The sequence below is a fragment of the Sceloporus occidentalis genome, unplaced genomic scaffold, assembly GCF_023333645.1.
Source record: "Sceloporus occidentalis isolate IW3139 unplaced genomic scaffold, rSceOcc1.0.p SCAF_87, whole genome shotgun sequence".
NCBI lineage: Eukaryota > Metazoa > Chordata > Lepidosauria > Squamata > Phrynosomatidae > Sceloporus > Sceloporus occidentalis.
Window position 1 is genome coordinate 138,073 of NW_028317067.1, and position 15,109 is coordinate 153,181.

Below are 15,109 nucleotides of genomic sequence, written 5' to 3' on the forward strand. Positions count from 1 at the left end.
ATTACACTAGGATTACCTGGTTAGTTTGGGAATGTATAAACTCACAACCTGTTTGGACAATGTGATCGCTCAGACTGTACAATACACAGATTATCGTGTGCAATAAAGATCTGGTGGCATTTTAATACTACTCTTATCTCGTCCTTTTATTTTTTTTATTTAATTTTTAGTAGACAGTAACTTACTGAATAAACTAACCATTTACAGTTCATTACACCAAATGACAGCGATTTCAACCCATTCTTAGGATCTGTTGCTTTCCCTCTCTCCTATTAAGTTGGTGAATGCTGTTGATTGGTTCAGGCAGCCTTTGAAAGGGAGGAGTCAGGCAAAGAGCAAGAACCGGAAACTTATTTCAATAATACTAGTTTCCCACCATTTATAACATCTTTTCCGAGCTAAGATAGTCCTTTACCTTCAGAATAAACAAATGCGGAACTATTATGTGTTGTAATCAACTGACTTCGTAAGTATGATGCATCAATGCTGATGAATTGCCTGTAACTCAGCCGTGTTGGGCCTGCGTTAAAACCGGGGGATCGTCCAAGTAGGCATTGCTATATTTAGCATTCCAACTGTCAACGTTAGCAATAACTTTCCGAAAGGTCTTAAAATAAAGCGGTTCCTTGTTCTGATTTGCACAGCAATATAAAAATGAATAGCTTGCAATATGCATGTTGACCACAAGGTGTCGCACTTGGTTTGAAGTGTAGAATGAATTAAAAAGAAGTCATTGTCGCAAAGTAAAAACTGAAAATTTGGTTTGGTTCTTACAAAGAATTCAATTTGGGAACCAATCTCTGGATTTCTATAAATCTTCCCTTCTCCAGGCCACTGGGTAGAGAGAATCGCACAAAACCTTCCTAAATACAATGCAAAATGCTTTAGTTAATGCTTCCCTCCTAATTCTTTATATGTCTCGTCTTGAAAAAAAAATGATTGGGGGCATTTTACCTGCGTACAATAACAAATGCGTGGAGGCTATATTACATTGCATCAAAAGATGGGCTTTAAATGCCTGGGCCTATTTTTGGCCCAGTTTGCCCAATCGGTGGTTATAACATTCCAATTCAATGGAGAGTTCTGCAACCACTCAAGCTAAATATGTTTCTTCAGCCAAGCAGTTCTCCTTCCGTATGGAGAAGATTAGGTCTCCAGGCCAAGACTAGTCTAAAATCCCTAAATCTGCAAATAATGCCCAGATGTACGGATTGGAATTTTTATATATATATATATATATATATATATATGAGCTCCTAGAAAAGAGGGGCATCAGGAGAAGGGAAGAGATTTGGATACAATAGACGGACTGTTCAAGACACTTGGGACATATGATGTTTCCTACAGCTAATGTCATGACCGTCTGTGCCCCTTCACACATTTACAGTTCTTGTTTTGCATACTAAAGTACAACCAGGACCTGACTTCAAAATAAAACGTTTGGTCTCTCCGAGTAGAAGGGAATGAGCATTGAAGGCTGCAGAACTTGGCTGTGATATCCAGGTTGAGTCTTGAGGTCAACTGTAGCTCAACTACACCATATATTTTGTGGCTAAGCTCGATTGATTTTGGTATCAGGAATACTGGAAATGTCACAGAGGAGCCGGATCACCAGAATGGGAGAGATGGTGATGTCTTTTGGCTCCAGTCTCCCCTTGAAGACATCAGTGGTCCTTCTCGCTGCACTTTGAGGAGGACCAAGACGATTTGGCTCTCCTTCAAGCTGGAAGGGAAGACAGGGAAGGCATATCTCTTTGGGGAGTTCCTCCATAGAAGTTTTTTGGGGTCCGGCTACCTTTGTGGCTCTTAGCGGAGCACTTTGGGGAATCCTCACCTTCTCCAAAGCGGAGCGCCACACCTCAGGCTTAAAGAAAAAAAATGATATATATTATCTGCTAAATAATAAAAAATGATACATGTGAACTTAATTTGCACATATTCTAATGTTCTCGTGCAATGAGATCCTAAAAACTTCCACTCTCATTAGACCTAAAGAATAAAGTTTGGTCTTTCAACTAAACATATATTTTTGTTACTTTCTTTTTTGGTCATTGGTATAACGTTTGATTTAAACTGTTTGGTCTATGTCATCAAGCTTATCGCTAGGAGCCATTTGTCTATAATATGGCCATAGTTTAAATGTCAAATGTTCTATGGTAGATATTAACCCTGGCAAATTTATTGAATTTGAATAAAATTTTGCGAGTTCTTCTAATATTCTGTTCCGATCCTACCATCCAAGATTAAACTCTGGTTAACTCCGCTAATCTGCTGAAGGCTTCATGCCAAGTTGAGCCCAACCACAAAACCTTTGGTTGCCACCAACGCTAACTAAACCAGAACAGATGGATACGGTGTCGCCGACCACTGCGTATCTCAAGTCCTCAAAGGCGTGTGTAGAGTTCTAGATATCCACATCTGCCCCGTCAATTTATCATGTGGCTCCGTGCTGGCGATAATGGAAAGGCAGTTGTAGGCCAGGTTTGAGGTGGACCTTGCTTTGGCGTTCAAATGGCCAACAGCTCGGCTAGAAGAAGAGGGGGTTAGTGGGGGGCGAGAGGACGGATAAAGCCTCATTTGCAGCTTTAGTGTCACTTTCAGCCTTTTGGGAAGGTTAAATGCCTGTTTAGAGCCGGAGCACTATAGGCCAAGCAGGGGTCTTATTGTCCAAGGCTTCTCCTCTATTGTTGAGCGCTTTTCAATAGTTCCTTGAATAAGAAAGCGCCGAGAGCCTCCACCGCTCCTCCTCCCTCAGCCGGAACACAAGTGCTTGGTATGGGGGAGGCCCGGAGCTTCCTGCGGGCTGTGATGGTATTCTCAGCCTCCATCGTCCCAACTCCCTCTTTTTTCCCCCCATTTCTTGAGACTTTTTTTTTTCACAGTTTAACCCGGGCAGAGAGACTCACTGATCTCTGCTTGACATCCAATTACCACATGAATACCCAAAGAGCGGCTGAAAAAGGCCCTCTCACTTTCGCTGACCTCCTTTACTCCTTATGCAGAGAGGCAGCGGATCAAACAAAGCTAGGGCAATCAGGACTGTATTGTCACCCCCGCCGAGGGGTCCTCCTCTGTTTTAAGCAGCCATTGTGTGTGATATTTTTTTTTATTAAATGCTTTCGCTGCACGGGATGCAAACAGCTGTTCCTGGATTGCCTTGTGCTTTATGGTGAATTGGCTGCTTTTTTTTTGTTTTTTCCTCCTCTGTCTCTTTTTTCATTGCCACACGGTTTAAACCCACCAAATGTCTCTTATTATCCAAAATGTCAAGTTCCAGGCTATTAAATTGTTAAGCTTTGGGGGATAAAGAGCCAAAGTGATGTGTTTCACATGCTGTTTATTAGCAGTTAAATTTATGTACAATCTGTGAGATTGAGAGATATAGATATGACATCATATGCGTGTGTGTGTGTGGGGGTGATATTCGGTGATCTGCGCCGCGTTGACCGCCTTAACATCACGATGGGTCCCATTAGCTATTTATTACGTGATTGACTGCAGATGTTGATGCCGCACGCTGAAAAGTTCATTTCTGGCGCGCTCTCCTAATTTATTAAACATTGTGTTCATTTATGGATCTTTTTGAAAGAGAATGTGCCGACTCGCTCAATGGCACAGCAGGAACTCCTAGAGTTTCAACTAGGTCACGCAGCTACAGCAGAGTTGCGCATGTCAGCCGTGGAACAGAGATATTAGAGGTCCAGGTCTTCTGTAGGATCTTCCCCTGTTTGGAGCAGGGAGAATAGTGAGTTAGATGAGCTCGACAGTCTCAAGATGTTTGTGATGCCTCTTAATAGACCAGCTTTCATAGAGCAAGACGTTTAGTGAATAAACCCTATAGAGTTACATATGTTGAAGACCTCAGAGGTACCTCCTTCAAAATCCCGCTCCTTACGTTCGAGGCTCTCGTGCTTGTCCTAAATTTCTTCTCTTATCCGGCTATATGCATACCTGGGAACTTTCTAAATGCGCTGACAATGAGACTCTTGAAATATTACATTTAATAGCCCATTGTGAAGATTCTGTGTATTGACTCACCAAATACTTTGAGTTGTTGTTATTGAAAGATACACTTACTTGAGTTATTTGAGCCACCTGCATTCAAGGAGGGATCACAAAGATAACATACTTGTAGCAAAAGCTGCGGTTAGGAGTCTTAGATATGATTACATTTATGTAGAATAGGAAGGAGTCTGCACCAGGCTGTGAAATCCTGAGAATTTACCCCTTTACTTTGAGACTGGGGCAAAAACCATGAGACTCAAACCCTGATAGTAGACGCGATCCCGCTATATAAATCGAAATATACATGCATACGATTGATGAGCATCTTAGTCGTTTGAGGTTGGTCCACCAAAAGGTACCACCATACCTGCGAGCTTCAGGACTGAACCAGGAGTATATAAAAGGATAGATATCACAAACTTCTTTGGACTATCAGCAAGTTAGCTTGTGGTAACATGTCTTAATACCATTAAGGTTAATTTAATCCCTTTTTAACCATGAATCAAAAATAAGCAATTATGTTAAAACCATGGTAACGTGTAGCCCTAACGTCAACCACAGGTAAAACAGGGCATAAAGTAATAGTATGATATTAGTAAATGCCTATAATAGAAGCAGGGCAAATAATAAAAATATAGACAATATCGGACAAAGTCTGTGGCGGTAGACAAATTTACGCAGAGAAAATGTACATTTGGGACATCTGTGTGTGAGCGTTAAAGTGCAAGTAAATTCCTAAAGGAATTGTTACAGCAGGTGCATTTAATTCTGGATAAAAGGACCCGGGGTAATTCCCCGGCCCTCTAGGACTTTTGTTTGTACTCTGCTGTCTATTTCACTGAGGATCAGCAAGCCTGTTCAGATGCAAAAATGTTAATTTCCAAAGGCATTCTTACCGTTCTCGCTTCTAATTAGCCAGATTAGATTACGCACATCTGCTGAATAGCTAAAAATCATTACGCTGGCCCAAAACTGAATGGGGATATTTTGTAACTTGAGTGAAAACTAGTGTCAATAGTACTTGAATCGTTTCATCTTTTCTATTGGGGAAGAATATTTAATCTAATAGTAAATGCATAATAAAAAATAGAAAACCGCTTACGATTCTAGTTTTCAGATGTTTTGCTCAAGATCCCAAGTAGCGGCCGAGGAATAGTAGAATTGTACCGTGCTAGCAATTAAATCAAATTAGCCAAATTTGGTAAAGATGGTTCCTTTACTGAGTTGCTTTAGATTGCAAGCTTTTGAGACTACTTAGGTTATATAAATATATTTACTTATATAGCCCCATCATATTCTGTAGTGCGGCCAATGGGCTATAGAGAGAGAGAGAGACACACACACACACACACACACACACACACACACACACACACACACACACACACACACACACACACACACACACACACACACACACACACACACACACACACACACACACACACACACACACACACACACACACACACACACACACACGAATGTATATATATATATTCATATATTTATTATTGTTATGGCAATTTGCTGTTGAATGCTGAAAAAATACATATGTTTATGTAAAACTGCAGTTTTTATTTTTTCGAGGAAAGATATCATCAACTAGCATCTGTCACCATGACAACGATCAGACTATGTACTTCCGGTACTGTTCAGACTCGCTTCCGGTGCGGTGGAAACATGGCGGCGCCCGTGTCTCTGAAGCTTGAGTTTGGGTGAGTCCGATGTACGGCGGATTCCTTCGGCTGATCAGAGTAAATAGTGTCGTGGTTTCTTACCGGGACCGTCACTGAACCGGTGCCCGTTTTTCTGTCGATGCAGCTGTCTCTTTCTATAATGTAGTTGACGGGATTCACACACAGTGAGTGAGCTGTCACATGCACACACCGGGGGAATAACGTATATATAACGCATTAACCCTGAAAGGACCGGGACTGGTCACCCAGACTCTATCACATGTCCCTTTCTCCAGTATGGAGATACAATTTACTCGACGTTGGCAATTAACCCTGTATTCACTGACCAAGTTCATCACCTATGGATGAGGAATGGCAGGGAGGATTCTACAGATCAATAATACTGTATGGCATTAAATAGATTGATTATAATTAGGAAGAATACAAAGGTAACAATAACATTAAAATTGATGATACACAAAATCACCATAAATTGTAAATGTATGGAAGATTAACCTAAGAAAGGTTTTAAACCCTGGGAGAAGGTGACAATTCCTACATAAAGAAATGGTCATATATTATTATAAAAAAGGCTCTGTGTTTAAATATATATATATATATATATATATATATATATATATATATATATATATATATATATATATATAGTATTGTGCAAAAGATTGAAGGAGGTATGAAAAATGCCAAAAGTAAGAATAAATAAGATAGATATTTGGTGTAACCACCCTTTGCCTTAAAAGCAGCATTTATTCTAGGTACGCTTGCACATTAAAAAAGAAATCAATAAATAATAATAAAAAAATAAAAATATATATATATAAATATATTTATATATAGAATTTAATTGCTGCAATTGGCTGCTGCATGTTAAAGAAAGTTTATTTTAAGTATTTTCCAATGACAATTTTTAAATACATTAAAATTCTTATGCAAAAAATTACCATAACCTGTAAAGATATAGAAGGTCAGGATAGCGACGCGAAGTGTGGCATAATATGTTGCGTGAAGAAGTGCTAATGTACAACCGATGTTAGCTTTCTGAAGCACAGCATCCAATCATAGATCATATCGGCAAGTAAAGATGAAGGGAGCTGTAGTATTATAGAAAAGTGATTTGATTTACAAACACCAAATAAAAATAAACAACTAGCGCACAGAGATTCCTCCATTGATTCTCCGTATGTAATAAACGTTTGTAACTGACAAAATGATGATGCAAACCCTGCGCGGTGACGCCACAGACTGTATAAATAATTGTAGAGAAATAAGATAATTTACCAAATTTAACATCACGGGTTGAGCTTAGAAATAGGCTTTGCTTCCGTCCCCTGTTTGTAGATGTTCAGTAAGCTACATCTACATCGATCTATAACTGCAAATGTTGCAGCCCCTGTTTCTTGTTCCACTAAGATTAGGGTCGAAACTTTAATAACTTAACAAGCTTTAAGTCTTAACCTAATAAACTGTATTTTAATGCCTTAGGAAATGACTTCACCTAAGCCGTTGAATCTGAAGACGCAAGAAAAACCCTAAACCGCCCTAAATCTTTTAAAATCTAAAAAAGGTATGGGAGTGAGGTTACTAATGATGAATCCCATCAAACGCAGCCAACTCATTTCTGCGTAATGTTGGCCAGCCATGAACTTTACTAAATACACGACATAGGGCCGTAGGTGCTGCGTGTTCTGAGTATTCAAGGAGGAAAACTGTGTATTTTATTAATTTAATCCATGGGCATGCTTTGAAAATCCTGTGTGTTTAAATATTCCTGTAATGTAATAACCACGTGGAAAATGGCAAAATTTGATGGAAGCCAGACCCTAGGTACCATTTAGCAGGTAGGTCCTGTGAGAGCCATCATTTCCAACTCTCATTCCTCCCCGTAACACCATGCTGTGTATGTGGCTAGAATCTGCCCTAGCCCACCCATTATAATATGTATGTATGTGTGTGTATATATATATATATATATATATATATAATTTATTGGTGATTATATTTGGCGCAGGCTTGGGCCACGGCCGAGCATGTCCCCCCCACCCCCTCCGTTCTGACTTTAATCCTCAGTCTTTGTATTTCGATCTGAATAAATCAGTGCTTCACTGTACTATTAGAAAGAAGATGATCTCCTTGCCCCCCAAACAGGGGGCTAAAGCACAGTAAATAAAAGCCTCACTTTTCTTCTTCATCTCTGCATGCGGAACTTGTTTTGCTTTTCATTTGTACTCTAGAGAGCGTGACATAGAAATGCTAATTTCTATCCCCTGTCCTAGGGGACCCCGCGGGACTCCTTTGTCTGCTCTTGGCTCTGTGATGGCACATTGCGTGTGTATGTGTGCGTGTTACACCCCTGTTCTGTGGAATTGATGTCAGGGTAACTCATGTTTTTATTATCTTGTTTCAGAGGCGGTGCAGAGCTGCTGTTTAATGGAGTAAAGAAGCATCACGTGACGTTGCCTAGCCAGTCAGCTCCTTGTGAGTAACATCTTCTGACGTTTTCGGGGGTACACCTATCGTTAATTCTCAAGCGTGTCCGCATTACTAATGCGTGTGCGTCCGTGCTTTCTGTACATCCGGTGTTGTGTGGTTGAAACCAAGGTAACTGTCCACATTTTAAGTTAAATCTCTGTACTTCAAACTTACCAAGAAACAATATTGGATGTTAATGCGAACGCGTCACAAAACTGTCTACGTTAAACGAACAGTCATCTCCCTTATAGAATTAAAGCGTTATTTTGATTTAAGTTTCAGGGCTTCATAACGCCGAGCGCTCCCCAGCTACTCCTGACATCGGCACCCTAACCTGATTAACGGGCTTTAGCGCCGACAGCGTGGCTGTGTAGCAGCTGGGTTCAGTACTGAACTCCGCCACCATAAGGGCATACACTGGGGGGGGGGGGGGGGGGGGTTGAGTTTGCTCACCCCGTCTCACCGGGACATATGGGATTTTTTTTTTTAGCAGTATTTCTCATTGAAACGCTGCTTAGAACAAAAGGCCATGAATGTCCCTCTAGTAAGCATATGAATATTATCACTCTGTATATTGTCACTTTTTAACATTTTATATTTCAATCTACCTGCCATTGGAACTGATCATATAAGACATATGTATGGTGTTATTAAAAGGTGAGAGACACAAAGTGTATGTTATGGGGGGGTGGGGGGCAGTGACCGCTTCATTGTTCTTCACCGCTTCATTGTCCTCATCAAAAGGTGCCAGCTTAAATGGGGAGGTCAGAGAGCATAAGCCATTCTAACGCTTTGGCTCCTTCAATTACAAACTAAAATAATGTTGAGAAAATATGGAAACATAAGCTTTTATGGTTTAGTTATCTTTGAGGGATAAGGGTACTATAATGTCCATGCCTTTAAAAGATATGTTAGATGCCTGCAGTAGCAGTTGTAAGTCCGTAAGGTATATTATGGAATGGGCAGGTGGAAATCTAAAGTGTGTTTGTTCTTTTGCTTAATGGTACTTGATACTTGGACTAGATCTTAAGTTCACTTGGTAGATGTGAGTCTAGTTAAAGAAGTATCAGTTTCACGCGATCTGGAGAAGGTTGTCACAAATAACCAGGTTCCAGGCCAGTTCGAATTCATGTGGACTTGGTTTGTGGTTTGGCCCGATGGAGAAACGCTGTAGCGTTTTGGAGAACTTGGATGCCTTCTGTGACCAGCGCTATTCATTGGTTTAATAGAAGACGGTCGTAGCGCCACGTTGGATGAAAGTAATTGGATGCGGAGGTTGTATGAAGGACACCACGGGAGGACCTGGCAGCGGCAGATTTAGACTCTAGCGTTCTCCTTCTGTCTCTGCAGAATTTATTGTCGTGATACTCTTTAAGGAGGCCTCCGTGGTGAGCTTTTTAAACTGATTGGAATGCCGTTCACATGGAGCATAGTGACAGCTGTTCCCATGTTGCACCCCCTTCCTTACCCTTCTGCCGCTTTCTACCCCCTCCTGCTAACTGACCAGCACTGTTTGCTCAGCTCTGAGCCCCCTGTGCGAAATTGCTTTTCTAAAGGAGCACTTTCTGCTTAATTAAACAAAGAGTCAACACATCTGTGAAGTTTTCCTGCATCCTTATTATACCCTCATGGATCTCTTTTCATCCCTTTTCCACCTCCCGGTTATTCCGACTCCCGTTTCAGAATGCCATGACAACCTGCATCTGGGTTTCCAAGATCTGTGTAGGACCCTAGAACGCATCGAGCTCCTCCTGCTTTCACGGACCACTTCTGGACTGCTAGAAGAATAACCTTAAATAACGACGGGCAGCTCTAAGAACTCGCAGGAGATGTAACAGAGTCCACACTAAAAACCGCAGCACGGGAAGCATATTTTACGGTGGCCACATATCTCTTATTTCTGTGATGCCTTGGTGTTCCGAGCCGGCGAAGACCCTGGCTGCTCAGATATGACTTCATACACCAATACCCTCTGTTTCTTTCAAGGGGGGACATGAAAAGGAATCCATGCCATCGGCTTGCTTTGAATGAATGAAATTTAGTTTTTGATGTCATTTTCTATGTAAAAGTTTAGGTTTACTGTCCCTTTAGTCACTTTAGTACCAGGGCCGTCTTTTGCACTGGTTTTAATTTGACCCCCTCTGTTAGCAGAACACTATCATAACAAGAAGCCAAAACTAGGTTTTAGACTAATAAAAAATATATGGTAACACCTTTTGCTCCGAGGGTATCCGTTCCAGGATTGCACTGATTTTTCAGGAGTAGTTGTTACATAGCTATCCAGAAGGATTCAGCAACGGTTTACGGACCATTGATAATATGGTAAGGATGACGTGGATAATGGTCGAAGCGTGTGCTGACCCTTGATGGATGAAAATGTTCTTTAGATGTGGAGATAAAGGGGGAATGTTGGGGGAGCAGCTTTATCTCCCAAGGTGTACAGTAAATATGTCACTGAAACGCCACACCGAGCTGATTCTTTATGGCAATGCTAATGAAGTCCTGTTTGTCCAATCAAATCCTCTCCTGCACAGACTTTCACTAGTCTGCGTGATTAGGACAGAGGCGTTCTATTGCAGGCAGTATGATTAGGAGTCAGGGTGTGTGTTTAGTAGATCGGGGCTCCGATAACAGAGCGAGAATTCACAGGAATGGCTAATATGCGGCTGCCTGAAAACATATTGTGGGTACGGTACTTTTGAAAACATTAGTAATACAAAGTTTGGTGCGAGTTCCACTTTAATAACTAAAAAATAGGCCGGTTCAGAGGAGGTCAAGTGCATGATGGGAATGTTCTAAGCACAAGAGACAGGTCACGGTAATACATTTCTGTTATTAAAAATATCTTTTGCAGGTGCCGAACCAACGCATATTAACACAGCCCAATTATTTATACTCTGTTGATTAATATAAAGGTCCTGTACGCGACGGATCTTCTTTAGCTGTGCATCTGGGAGCCGCGAGTGGACTGCGGGGGACCAGAAGAAAATAGATTCATTAGAAATTAGAAGATCGTTACAGCGGCAGAACGCTCCTCTCGCCGTTGGGTTTAGTCTGTGCAGAGCTGGGATACAGTCCCACTATTTGCTCATTTGTGTTACTGATTAGACAGGGGGACCTGACGGAGGACCCCTTCCCAGGCGAGGAACAATAGGGGAGGAAAAAAAAAAAAAACCACAGCAATGCCGGCTTCACCATGGTAACTCGCCTTACAATGGGCTCCCTGGACGGAGAATTTGGGCGGTTGGGAGTTAGAACTTGCTGACCCTTTCCTGAGTCAGGATTGTAAATGAGCATTCGCATCCCCGAGCCTGACCCTACGGTGACCATCAGCGCTCCTCATCACCATGCAGCAGCCCGCGGGTGCCAGCCGGTCCCACGGCGTAGGCGTCTTCTCTTGTCCACCATGTTGGGAGGGCTAATTCTTTCATGCCCTTGCAGTGAACCATGTCACGCAGACGGCGTTTCGCGGCGTGTTAATGTGTATGGGGGCGCAGTAAAGAGTAGATAGGGGGGCTGAAGAACCGGGACGGTTTTCGGGATAATTTTTGGGGGATATCCTCACAAAACATTTAATATTGTCTGAAGCCTGTGGTTAAAGAGAAACTCCAGTGCCCCAGAATGCCCCCTAACAATGGATGCGTATGAAAGCTCCATATGCATTCATTGAATCTGCAAAATAAGGGCGGGGGGCTTTAGAAGAAGTTGCAGCTTCAAAGTGACAGAAGGACCTCGCCATGGCCTGTTATTTCGCTTTAAGAAATCAATCAAAGGCAGGAGGGTGGTACATATATCACATGTGAAGAAATGACTTGGATAGAACATATCTCCTGCAAGTCATATAACCAGAAGGGGGCAAAGACAATATGGGGGTTTCAGGGGGCTCAGGAAGGTTCGGCAACCTCTGCTAAGCTGACATCTTTATAGACGCTGCAGAAGTACATAGAAAGAATTCACTCATCGCACGTCTTCAGTAAAAGCATACATTTTCCCTCCCGTGTGATATGACACATAATGATCGCCGTGTGATATGACACATAATGATCGCCGTGTGATATGACACATAATGATCGCCGTGTGATATGACACATAATGATCGCCGTGTGATATGACACATAATGATCGCCGTGTGCAGGGCCGGCCGAAGACTTAACGCCGCCTGGGGCGAAGTTTAAAATGCCGCCCCCCGCCGGGGGGGGGGGGCGCGGCATTATCTACCCCCCCCACACCGGTACTTACCCTTAAACAGTCCTGCGGCGAGTCTCCCTGTGATGCCACGGTGCCGGCTTGTAATGCTGAGCGCCGGAAATTCACGTCACTTCCGGCGCTCTGCATTACAAGCCGGCACCGAGACCGAACAGGGAAACTCGCCGCAGAGGAGAGAGAGAGGGGCGCCTAGCGGGTACTGACACCTTGGTAAGCGAAAACCACTCGGCGCCCCTCTCTCTCTCCTCCGCTTCAAAAAAAACAAAAAAAAAACGCTTGGCCTTCTGAAGTGCCGCCTGGGGCAATTGCCCCAGTCGGCTCCATTGTAGGGCCGGCCCTGGCCGTGTGATATGACACATAATGATCGCCGTGCGATATCTGGGTCCTTGGATTAGACTGATTTAAAAAGAAAAACATATTTTCCTGGCGTCAAAAGAATAAAATGAATGCAGGGACTGCTGCTTTCGGTAGGGCGAGAAACCATATATTGTGGTTTGAAGTTACTTAGCAAATGTATAGCTGAAAAAAATGTACTTTTAGCAGTTACGCAGCTATAAGTAGGGCTGTCTAGTGGGTGGTGTTTCCGCACATGGTATCCTTTAAACATATGTTAAGGCGGGTGAGGATTCGGATCTAGATTTAGATTGCCACCCGTTAACCTGCAAGTGGTAAACTCTTTATGGTACTTTGTTAAGAAACTCGGTGTGTGTCTTGAGTAAGTAATTCTAAAAAGGCTGCCTATTTCTTTTTTTTCCATAGGGGACATTAGACAGCTGCTGGTGTGGATCAAAGGTAATCTGTTGAAGGAACGTCCAGAGCTCTTCATTCAAGGAGATACAGTGTAAGTCTGCGAGGTTTCTCTGAAGCTCTGCGTCACGTTGACTTCAATCAGAAAGTAGTTGAATACCAGTCTTTTACGGTACATTAAACCGTGTATTAGCTGTGGCCCCCGCTAAACAGTTTATGGGGATAGATGATGGCACTTCCATGATAACCCAGTTTCTTTTGTCAATTGTCTCAGGCGCCCCGGAATACTTGTTCTTATTAATGACGCGGACTGGGAGCTCATGGTGAGTACTAAACTACTTTTAAGATGAAGTTGGATGTATTAAGACAAGTAGGATTTAATTGCCCCCCCCCCACATGCCTACCTTCATTAATTTTAATATACATGGCTACAGGTACAAATAAGTAATTTATGAATCAGCATATTGTTTATACAGATCTAATATATATATATATATATATATATATTTATTATAGATGTAATATATCTTTAAAGGTGGTGTTCTTCCTAAATACATTCTAGACATTATTCATAGTATTGTTGAATGCCCAAACCATCCTCCGCAACATAATCATACCTATGTGCACCTTAATCTTGTTCTTTATCCACATTCAGATTTGGCATAACATTTTACAGTGGAAAAAACAGGTTTTTGGGGTGCATAGTAAATTAAATAGTGATAAAAGAAGCCGCAAAGCCCCTTCTAGGATTATGGTCCTTGGCGATTGGGTTGGACCTCCCTGCTTTACACCGTCTCACCGAGTCTAAGTCAAAATGAAGCCTTCTGCGCTTTCGAGTTGACATCAGGGTATATCTGCAGTTAAAATAATGAATAATATAAAATGTACGATTTGCTTCATATTCACAAAAGAAATTAGATTCTTTCCCTGTGTGCTTTGCTTTCAGATTTCTGCAGTTTTGCTATAGCAATCAATATTTAAAATTGTATTAATATTGAGCCAATGTACCTAATTTCCCCATGAATATTTATAGCGTTCAGTGCAGTGTATGGTATACACAACGTCTGTGATATAATAACAAATATTTCTGTATTTCAACCACGTACCCAATCGAAGTCATGGTTTCTTCCTGTCGTTCAGTATTTAATGCACAGCATGGCGTCGGTGGGCACAACTTGGTCCTCATGAGAAGGAGGACAATATGGTGTAAAAACACACAAATTCACCAACACAAACTTTTTGCATGGTTTTTCCACCATGGTATATGACCACGCGTTGTCTTTTCATCTACAGGGAGAGCTTGATTATCAGTTGAAGGATCAAGATAATGTGTTGTTCATCTCAACATTACATGGTGGATAACAGAAGAGACATCATGGACTAAAATCCTTTAGATTTTTTGAAATTGTCTTTAAAGTCGTTCGTCGGTATCGTCGCAACATTCATTTCTCAAGGGGGAACATATTTACGTAGCCCATGGTAAAGAACTATGGCTCACGTCCCATCTCGCTTTACATAATCTGATATTCACCTAAACTTCTGCAAAACGGGATTGCCTTATAAAATATTCCAACTTTGCCAAAAATATCATAATAAAAGCAACATTATTTTTTATTCTGTTATTTTTTTACGTTTCTAGTAATGAGCTGGCGTCAGTGGCTGCACTACCGGGGTCGCGACTGCGACCGGGCCCTGGAGTTCTGCCAGTCAGGGGGGCCCAAGGGGTGCCGAGTGGTCGTTTTCAGCAACCGCTCGGTGTCCTTCTGTCTCCTCTGCTCCCTGCCGCCTTCGCCGCCTGCCTCAGCGCAGTGGTGGGAGCGTGAGGCGTCTGTCTCGGGTGCCGGCGCTGAGCTGAGAAAGGGGGGGTAGGGAGAGGGTATATAGTGAGGGGGGGTAGGGAGAGGGTATATAGTGAGAGAGGGTATATAGTGAGATAGGGGGGTAGGGAGAGGGTATATAGTGAGAGGGGGGGGGTAGGGAGA

The 15,109-nt window shown here is 42.2% G+C and overlaps 1 protein-coding gene across 1 annotated transcript; it reads left to right on the plus strand.

Moving 5' to 3' along the window:
• Positions 1 to 5,688: 5,688 nt before the first annotated feature.
• On the plus strand, positions 5,689 to 14,489 carry LOC149284824 (ubiquitin-related modifier 1-like). The gene is made up of 5 exons (XM_089496167.1): positions 5,689 to 5,723; positions 8,110 to 8,180; positions 13,140 to 13,221; positions 13,402 to 13,450; positions 14,421 to 14,489. Exons 1-5 carry the CDS (start codon positions 5,689 to 5,691, stop codon positions 14,487 to 14,489), a joined length of 306 nt encoding a protein of 101 aa, XP_089352293.1.
• Positions 14,490 to 15,109: the final 620 nt, after the last annotated feature.

Excerpts from the sequence above, each read along its gene's own strand:
- LOC149284824 (XM_089496167.1), top strand. The coding sequence starts at position 5,689 with ATGGCGGCGCCCGTGTCTCTGAAGCTTGAGTTTGG. Across the intron at positions 8,181-13,139 it reads GCCTAGCCAGTCAGCTCCTT|GGGACATTAGACAGCTGCTG; the intron begins GTGAGTAACATC and ends TTTTTTCCATAG. Across the intron at positions 13,451-14,420 it reads ACGCGGACTGGGAGCTCATG|GGAGAGCTTGATTATCAGTT; the intron begins GTGAGTACTAAA and ends TTTCATCTACAG.